Below are 10,500 nucleotides of genomic sequence, written 5' to 3' on the forward strand. Positions count from 1 at the left end.
TGTCTGTGTGTGTGTGTCTGTGTGTGTGTGTGTGTCTGTGTGTGTGTGTGTGTGTGTGTCTATGTGTGTGTGTGTGTGTGTGTGTGTGTATGTGTGTGTGTGTGTGTGTGTGTGTGTGTCTCTGTGTGTGTCTGTGTGTGTGTGTGTGTCTGTGTGTGTGTGTGTGTGTCTGTGTGTGTGTGTGTGTGTGTGCGTGTGTGTGTGTATGTGTGTGTGTGTATGTGTGTGTGTGTGTATGTGTGTGTATGTGTGTGTGTCTCTGTGTGTGTCTGTGTGTGTGTGTGTGTGTGTCTGTGTGTGTGTGTCTTGTGTGTGTGTGTGTGTCTGTGTGTGTGTGTCTGTGTGTGTGTGTGTGTGTGTGTGTGTGTGTGTGTGTGTGTGTGTGTGTGTTGTGTATGTGTGTGTGTGTGTGTGTGTGTGTGTGTGTGTGTGTGTGTGTGTGTGTGTCTCTGTGTGTGTCTGTGTGTGTGTGTCTGTGTGTGTGTGTGTGTGTGTGTGTGTGTGTATGTGTGTGTGTGTGTGTGTCTGTCTGTCTGTCTGTCTGTGTGTATGTGTGTGTGTGTGTGTGTGTGTGTGTGTGTGTGTGTGTGTGTTTGTTTCTGTGTGTGTGTGTGTGTGTGTGTGTGTGTGTACCTGTTGTGCAGAGAGTTCCTCCTGGTTTTGTTCTGGTAGAAAACCTCCACAGGAGAACCAGTAGAGACCAGCGGGGGGCGACACTGAGACACGCCATCGTCTGACAGACAGACAGAGACAGCCAGAGACAGACAGACAGACAGACAGAGACAGACAGAGACAGACAGGCAGAGACAGACAGGCAGACAGACAGACACAGCCAGACAGAGACAGACAGGCAGAGACAGACAGAGACAGAAAGAGACAGACAGAGACAGACAGGCAGACAGAGACAGACAGACAGACAGAGACAGACAAACAGACAGACAGACAGACAGACAGACAGACAGGCAGAGATCGACAGAGACAGATAGAAAGAGACAGACAGGCAGAAAGAGACAGACAGGCAGAGACAGACAGAGACAGACAGACAGACAGACAGACAGAGACAGACAGGCAGAGACAGACATAGACAGACAGACAGACAGACAGACAGACAGACAGAGACAGACAGACAGACAGAGACAGAAAGAGACAGACAGACAGACAAAGACAGACACAGCCAGATAGAGAGAGACAGACAGGCAGTTATGTTTGTACTCTGATGAAATCAATGTTTTGAATAAAGACAGATTTAGACTGATGCGGGCCACTGAGCAGTTACACATATGTGACACAATACAACAAGGAGAGAAAGAAACCTGTCAGTCTGGTGAGATAAAGAACAGACTGTACACAGAACAACATAACACAATGAGGGATTACTATCAGGCTACATTTACAGTACTACCTTTTTATTTTTCAGACAAAAGCCATCTCCGTCCACACCAGAGTTTCAGCTCCAGTAGCAAAACTATTCTGCGTCCATATTAACACGTAACATAGACACAGGCTAATTACTGATCACTAACATGCTAGTTAACATTAGTCATTAAACCTAAACAGCTAATGGAAGTCCAAACTGCCTGAGAGCTTCTCCTGTACTATACGGTAATTCCTCTACTGTGTGACAGTAAGTCTCGTGGTTATGACCCAATCGTTAGCCTATTGTTATAAAAGCGTCTGCTACGGAGCCATAACGTGAGCTACAAGGTAATGGAGCCTTTTATACATTGTCGTGTTTCTTTAGAAATAAACAACGGACAAATAGAGTCTTTAAACGCTTCAGATGTAAAGTTATTCTCTGTCAAAGTGACGTCAGAATGAATGGGAGTCAATGGGATGCTAACGGGAGGTGATGGCTTGGTAGCATCAAAATGGCATAATGGCAAAATATTTTCAGTGCATCAAAAAGCGTGATCGTTAAGATCCCAGCAGCACAAATTAGTGCGTTAAAAGTCACCAAAATGAAGTATTTGAACCTCATAATTAAATACAAAATGAAGGAAAACTCCAAAAAGAAGTCAAAATGAATGGCAGTCAATGGGATGCTAACGGGAGGTGATAGCTTGGTAGCATCAAAATGGCGCCATAGGAGCTACGCATTCCAGACGTTCGCTTAGTGAGGACGCGAGGCGTAAACCAGTGGTGTAGTCTACGCGACAGGTATACCCAGTATACCCACTAAGAAAGCTCCCGGATTTCCATATACCCCACTTAAAAATGCCCAATGACACGCTACAACATACCTTCCATTATATTTTTGACATATTTTGAATTGTCATCTGTGTTTTTCTTGTTCAGATAAGCTAAATAAAGGGATTTCCACTGGAAATTGGTGCATAAAAGTGTATCTGAATTAAGGAAATGAAGTCGTTGATGCTCAAAACTTCCTTGGAGGAGGACACCCAGACTCCCCACAAAAGGCATATTCTGGCCAATATATATAGCCTACAGTACAGTATACCCCCTACAATACACTAGACTACACCAGTGCCGTAAACCTAGCAACAGACATTTGTTTTTATACCAAAACGTAGCAGTGTAAATGTAGCCTTGGATAAACTGTTTTGTGATGTCGCTGTGATGTCACATCCCAGTCATTATGTCTGCGAGTACAATGTTTTTATTACTGATATAAATGATTGATTAAAAACGACAAAAAAGGTGTAGAATAAACTGCAGTTCATTTGACGCTGTTTCACTGTCAGCCAGCAGGAGGCGCTGCAGTAACTAACGGTGTGTGTGTGTGTGTGTGTGTGCGTGTGTGTGTGTGTGTGTTACCGTTCTCGAGTCCTGTCGAGTCTGATGTCGAGCTGCTCTCTGACCTCACTGTGTCGTCTGAAAACACACACACACACACACACACACACACACACACACAGACACACACACACAGACACACACACACACACACACACACACACACACACACACACACACACACACACACACACACACACACACATTCAAAATAAAGGCAGGAAGAAACAGATTTCCTCGTCTTCCTTAAACAATGGTGTCTCTCATCTACTGCCAGCTGTGTGTGTGTGTGTGTGTGTGTGTGTGTGTGTGTGTGTGTGTGTGTGTGTCTGTGTGTGTGTGTTACCTGTGTGGCAGCCTCTGTGTACAGTCCTCTTGCCGTGGTGTGTGTGTGTGTGTGTGTTGTGTTCGGAGTCGCAGTGTTTCCTCAGGGCTCCGCTGAATAAAGTTTTCTTCTGCTTTGAACGCTGAGAGTCTTCCTCCTGAAGAAACACACACACATACACACACACACACACACACACACACACACACACACACACACACACACACACACACACACACACACGCACACACACACACACACACACAGACAAACACACCACCACAGCACACACACACACACACACACACACACACACACACACACACAGACACACACACGATACACACACACACACACACGCACACACACACACACACACACACACACACACACACACACACAGACACACACACGTACACAGACACACACACACGCGCGCACACACACACACACAGAAAGACACACACACGCTTGGTCATGGCCATGACATTACAGAGCTCAGGAACCAGCAGACCGAAATCAGGGCCACAAGTCTCACCTCCGCTCGACACTTCCTGTTTACTTGGCGAGATGTCCCAGCTCTCCTTCGGACGCAGGGGGGTTTCTCTCCCGCCTCCAGGGGGAAGTCACTGGGCACCGCACCGGTCAGCTCCTGACCAATCAAAACACACCTCATATTACATCAGATTAAAGTGCCCATATTATGAAAAAAAACAATTTTTTTCTGGTGATTTGGGGAGTTATTCTGGGTCTCTGGTGCTTCCACACACATACAGACTTAGAATAAATCCATCCATGGTGTTCTGAGTGAGATACGGTTTCTGAATGTGTCCTGCCTTCAGTCTCCTGGTGAGCTGGTCAACATCTGCACGGCTTTCTACGGCACTAGCCGAGACGAGCTGGCTAACCGCAACCGTTAGCTCGTAGCTCGTAGCGTTAGCATGCTATGCTAGCTCGTTCTCAATAGCAAAGCACTGCTACAACACACACTAGTTCACCATAATCTCCAGAAGAACTACTTCCATGTGCTCCCTGGTTTAGAAGAAGTCTCCCAGCTGATCCTGCCTTGGAACTGACTGAAGTTGGAGAAACAGGCTCTCTTTTACTGTCTCTAGAGTTAGCTAGCTGACACGATCTACCATCTGAACTACTGAGCATGTGCGAGTGCAATCAAAGATAGTACAGAAGAAGAAGAAGAAAAGAAGTCTCACTCTGTAGCTAAAACAGAGAGCTGAACACAGGGTGAAAAGAGGAGCTGCAGCAATGTGCAGTACAACAACAATATGGTGTTTTTTCAAAATTAAACCATGTAAACCTATTCTGGTGCAACCTTAAAATACAGTTATGAACCTGAAAATGAGCAGAATATGGGCGCTTTAAATCAACTTTCAAAAAAGTTCATAAAAAAATAAAAATAAAAAACCAACAGCGGCGAGACTGTGACCTAGGATGGCGAAGGAATGTCCGGCGCTTCTCTGCCTCCAATCAGAGGCAGAGAAGCGCGGGACCTTCCTTACCTCTAGTTCGCCGTGATTGGATAATCCCTGTTGGAGGGAGGGGTCCGGTTATGACATCACTCACCGCCTCCTGCAGACAGATGCGTCTCAGCTCAGCCAATCGTGCGCTGAGCAGCGCCTGCAGGCCCCGCCTCCTCTCCAGCAGCTCTGCCATTCGCTCCCTCTGCTTCCTGTCGGGACAGGTGAAAGGGTCTAGACAGACACAGACACACACACACACACACACACACACACACACACACACACACACACACACACAGACACACACACATAGAGACACACACACACACACACACACACACAGACACAGACACAGACAGACACACACACACAGACACACAGACACACACACACACACACACATAGAGACACACACACACACAGACACAGACAGACACACACACACAGACACACAGACACACACACACACACACACACACACACACAGACACACACACATACAGACACACACACACACACACACACAGTCAGTAATGTAACAGTAACTGTCCTCGTGAAGATCTGTATCTCGTTGCCGTTTGCTCTCACCAGGTGCTGAGATGAGTTGACCTTTGACCTCCATGGCGTGCGTGTCCCATGTGGCCCCGCCTCCTTCCTCCTCGCTGCTGGACTCCCGTTCGCCGCCCCACACACACTCACTCACCTGCAGAACACGTTCAATTCAACCTTTATTGTGACCGATACATTGACAGACAATCCTGTAACGGTACATCAGGATATCTGTCTAACTATGACCACTAAATGCACGTGAAAAACACACAGTACAGGTCAAAAGTTTGGACACACCTTCTCATTCAGTGTGTTTCTTTATTTTCATGACTATTTACATTGTAGATTCTCACTGAAGGCATCAAAACTATGAATGAACACATATGGAATTATGTACTTAACAAAAAAGTGTGAAATAACTGAAAACATGTCTTATATTTTAGATTCTTCAAAGTAGCCACCCTTTGCTTTTTTTGATAACTCTGCAAACCCTTGGTGTTCTCTCAATGAGCTTCATGAGGTAGTCACCTGAAATGGTTTTACCTTCACAGGTGTGCTTTGTCAGGGTTAATTAGTGGAATTTTTTCCCTTATTAATAAAAAAGCAAAGGGTGGCTACTTTGAAGAATCTAAAATTTAAGACATGTTTTCAGTTATTTCACACTTTTTTGTTAAGTACATAATTCCATATGTGTTCATTCATAGTTTTGATGCCTTCAGTGAGAATCTACAATGTAAATAGTCATGAAAATAAAAAGGAAACGCATTGAATGAGAAGGTGTGTCCAAACTTTTGGCCTGTACTGTAAGTGCAGTTTTTTTTTTTCTTTCTTTTATTTGCTGAAAGTCCAAACTGTCAGAAAACAAGTTTTTCAGTCTGTAAATTAAAATGACACAACCACAGAGCCACTCTGGCTCCAGACCTTGGACTCAAACATGGACAGAGCATCTTGTTAGTTTCCTCAAACTGCTGTCAGCCATCCCGATGAAAACCTCTTCCTCTTCGGAAAAATCTGTGACGTGTCAAACATTTGTATCCAATCTGACCCTGTACTCTGGCCTGACCAGCCAGACCCACATCCAGATGTTGAGGTCTGGGAACTCCCCATTGGTCAGGGCTCAATCCGAGGGGGCGGGATAAACGGTTGTCTTTCAAATTCCCCTCTGCACGCAATAGGATAGCGCTCCAACCAATCAGAGCAACGCTAGTTGATAGATTCAACTTTAAACTCTGAACACATCTTCCTTTTTTAAGTTCTTTGTTCTTTTCTCAAAGAAAAGCTGAACTCCAAGTCTTCCAGAAGACCTCTGTTCACCAGCAGCAGCAGCAGCCATAAGCCCCGCCCACCCACTCTATACACGATGTGATTGGCCCGACCAGAGTTTGGTTTTTCCAGCTCGCGAGCCAACAGAGAGTTGCTAGACCAGACTGACCCTGGCTGCTAATTACATTTGCTGCCGCTAGGGTGGTCTAGATTTCTCGGCTACCTGTACTCTGTATAATAAGGTTTCTATCAAGATTGCCTAATCAGCATCACAGTAAGTGGATGTCGGTAGCCTTTGCGGTTGCCAAAAAGCTGATTTGTTTGTAAATGGAGAGAAAGCAGTGCTCCACACATTCAAGACTGGATAGATGCACTATTGAAAATAGCTCAATTTGAAAGAGTAATCGTCATGAATGTAGACTCTCTAGAGGAGTAGGAGTTAATATGGTCACCTTTCTTAGCAGCCATGTGTCCTAAAGACAACACACGATATAGTTAACAAATTAAAGTGTTGCGTCTCAATGAAATATGTAGTTTGCATGAATGTGCATCACAACTTACTACAGCATAACAACAAGCGTAAGATACGTAAAGTCTAAACCAACCCCCTTATTTGTTGTCATTGTCTTTGTTCTCTCTAAGTTATGTCATCGTCTTTATCTTTGCATGTGTATACGTGTGTGTATATGCATATGAATACACAGACACACCTTCTCATTCAATGTGTTTCCTTTTTATTTTCATGACTATTTACATTGTAGATTCTCACTGAAGGCATCAAAACTATGAATGAACACATATGGAATTATGTACTTAACATAAAAGTGTGAAATAACTGAAAACATGTCTTATATTTTAGATTCTTCAAAGTAGCCACCCTTTGCTTTTTTTGATAACTCTGCAAACCCTTGGTGTTCTCTCAATGAGCTTCATGAGGTAGTCACCTGAAATGGTTTTACCTTCACAGGTGTGCTTTGTCAGGGTTAATTAGTGGAAGTTTTTCCCATTAATAAAAAAAGCAAAGGGTGGCTACTTTGAGGAATCTAAAATATAAGACATGTTTTCAGTTATTTCACACTTTTTTGTTAAGTACATAATTCCATATGTGTTCATTCATAGTTTATCAAAAAAAAATGTAAATAGTCATGAAAATAAAAAGGAAACACATTGAATGAGAAGGTGTGTCCAAACTTTTGGCCTGTACTGTATGTGTACACGTCTGTGTATGTATATGTATTAAAAAAAAAATTAAAACCTCTTCGGCTCGTTAACTTCTGTTCAAGTTTCCCTCGTTCATGTCTTGAGCGCCGCCTCGAGGAGAGAGAAATCTATTCAAAGCGCTTTATTTTATTCTTTAAAATATCCATATTTGGCGAAAGCGCATCGTTTCTCGTATCGCACGAAGAAGGACAACGATATATTGCCGTATTGATATTTTGTCCTACCCCTACCACGCACGCCAATAAATTACCTTCCTTTAATAAATAGTTCAACCACATCTCAGTCCTTCCAGAAAAATACACACAAAGAGTTTTTTTGTGATTGTTTGCGGTCAAAAATCCTTGATTATTGCGGCACGTTTTCTTAAAAAATGCGATGGAATATCCTATATATGATATTTATGCAATTTCATGCGATGAAATTGCAGGAACTTGCAAAAACTGGTTTGACGAAGAAGGACAACGATATATTGCCGTATTGGTATTTTGTCCTACCACGCACGCCAATAAATGACCTTCCTTTAATAAATTGTTTAAACGTATCTGGTTGATGGCTGGTTGAATGAGAGATTATTCAATCTCTTAAACTCATTTCACATCGGGACACTGTCACACCATGATGCAGTTCTCGACGATAATGTTTAAATCCGCTGCATCAAGATTAAAGTGTGAGAGCTGTAGAATGAGCAGCTTTCACGTTAGAAATAATAGAAATTAACCGTCTGATGAATTTACACAATTAAGTCATTTTCTGCCAGCATTCCTCTCATGCCTTATTTGCAGCAACAGTGTTGTTCAATCAATCAATCAATCAATCAACCAATCAATCAATGGGTCTCACCTTGTAACTGGGTTCATAAGAGCTCCAGTAGTTCACTCCTGTGGCCATCCAACAGCCTGAACACCAGCCACAGCACTACTTCGCTGGTTAGCTGTTAGCTGTTAGCAGTTAGCTGTTAGCTGCGGGTGCAGTTCCTGGGCCGGCCTGTAGAGGGAGGTGGTCAGTCTTCAGAACCTCTGACCTGGTGGGACAACAACAGAAGAAGAGGAGGAGGATGACAACAGAGTGAGAACCATAGAAAGTATCAGTATCATTCCCAATCTTACAGAGACGGAGAGCGTAGGTATATGTAAGGAGATAACATAGGCACAGGCTAATTACTGATCACTAACATGCTAGTTAACATTAGTCATTAAACCTAAACAGATAATGGAAGTCCAAACTGCCTGTGAGCTTCTCCTGTACTATACGGTAATTCCTCTACTGTGTGACAGTAAGTCTTGTGGTTATGACCCAATCGTTAGCCTATTGTTATAAAAGCGTCTGCTACGGAGCCATAACGTGAGCTACAAGGTAATGGAGCCTTTTATACATCGTCGTGTTTCTTTAGAAATAAACAACGGACAAATAAAGTCTTTAAACGCTTCAGATGTAAAGTTATTCGCTGTCAAAGTGGCGCCAAAATGAATGGGAGTCAATGGGATGCTAACGGGAGGTGATGGCTTGTTAGCATCAAAATGGCATAATGGCAAAATATTTTCAGTGCATCAAAAAGCGTGATCGTTAAGATCCCAGCAGCACAAATTAGTGCGTTAAAAGTCACCAAAATGAAGTATTTGAACATCATAATCAAATACAAAATGAAGGAAAACTCCAAAAAGTTTACACTTTTCGAAATATAGCGAGACTGTTGCGGTGTAAACATGGCCTGAGTCCTGCAGACAGCTCCAGACTCTGGGTTCGGGTCGGCAATCCTCGTTCCCTTCCTGAGATCCACTGTCCGGGTTTCCTGTCGGGTTTCCGGTTCCGGTTCCTGTCCAGACCACTCTGTGTCCGGGTCGGGTTCGGTTTCCTGTCTTGGTTCCACACACACTGTCCAGTTTCCACACACACACACACCTGTCCAGGTTCAGGGTCAGTTCCTGTCCAGGTTTCCTGTCCACTGTCCGGTTTCCACACACACTCTGTGGTTTCCTGTCCAGTTTCCACACACTGTGGTCGGGTCCACTGTCGGGTTTCCTGTCAGGTTTCAGTCCACACACCTGTGGGTCGATCCACGTTTCCTGTCCAGTTTCCTCTGTCTGGTTTCCACACACACACACTGTCCACACACACACACACTCACTGTCCAGTTTCACACACACTCAGGTTTCTGGGTTTCCTCAGCTCCGTTTCCTCCTGGTTTCTACAGACACACTGGGGCTGTGTCTGTGCTTGGGCATGTTGTCTTTCCGTGGATCACTGTGGTGCTTCAGTCGTGTCGTCTCTTCATTCCGTTGTTCCTTCCTGTCCCTCCATTTCTTGGCTCCTTTCCTGGGTCATTCATTAAGTCCTGTCTCCTCCACACACACACACACACACACACACACACACACACACACACACACTGTCGTCCAGCTCCAGTGTTTATGTCCTTTCAAGTCCTCTATTTTCTTGTGTGTGTGTGTCTGTGTGTCTGTGTCTGTGTGTTCTGTGTGTGTGTCCTGTGTGTGTGTGTGTCTTTGTGTGTCTGTGTGTGTGTGTTTCTGTGTGTCTGTGTCTGTGTGTGTTTCTGTGTGTGTGTGTATATGTGTGTGTGTGTGTGTGTATGTACGTGTGTCTGTGTGTGTGTTTCTGTGTGTCTGTGTCTGTGTGTGTGTGTGTGTGTGTGTGTCTGTGTGTGTGTGTATATGTGTGTGTGTGTGTGTGTGTGTGTGTCAATGTGTAGTTCTGTGTGTGTGTGCAGAATGTGTGTCTGTGTTTGTGTGTGCCTGTGAAGTGTCCTGTGGCTGTGTGTGTGTGTGTGTGTGTGTGTGTGTGTTCCTCAACTGTGAAACAGAGCTCAGTTGTTGGGTGTTTATGATTAGTTTTTGTGTAAACAGTGACATATATTTATTTATTTTTTTTTAATCGAGCAATGTGCGTAATGGG

General features: G+C 44.1%; 1 protein-coding gene across 1 annotated transcript; it reads right to left on the reverse strand.

Annotated features, from left to right (window-relative positions):
• Nucleotides 1–633: 633 nt before the first annotated feature.
• On the reverse strand, nucleotides 634–8,739 carry LOC120555066 (FERM domain-containing protein 4A-like; the record flags this gene model as incomplete). Its single annotated transcript, XM_039793852.1, has 7 exons — nucleotides 8,431–8,739; nucleotides 5,146–5,260; nucleotides 4,661–4,788; nucleotides 3,618–3,731; nucleotides 3,101–3,236; nucleotides 2,776–2,832; nucleotides 634–733 (listed from the first exon to the last, which is right to left on the reverse strand). Coding segments are annotated over exons 1-7 (698 nt in total), but the record flags the coding sequence as incomplete, so codon positions are not given.
• Between the last annotated feature and the right edge of the window lie 1,761 nt (nucleotides 8,740–10,500).

This window comes from Perca fluviatilis, unplaced genomic scaffold (assembly GCF_010015445.1).
Source record: "Perca fluviatilis unplaced genomic scaffold, GENO_Pfluv_1.0 PFLUV_unplaced_scaf_145, whole genome shotgun sequence".
NCBI classification, from domain to species: Eukaryota; Metazoa; Chordata; class Actinopteri; order Perciformes; family Percidae; genus Perca; species Perca fluviatilis.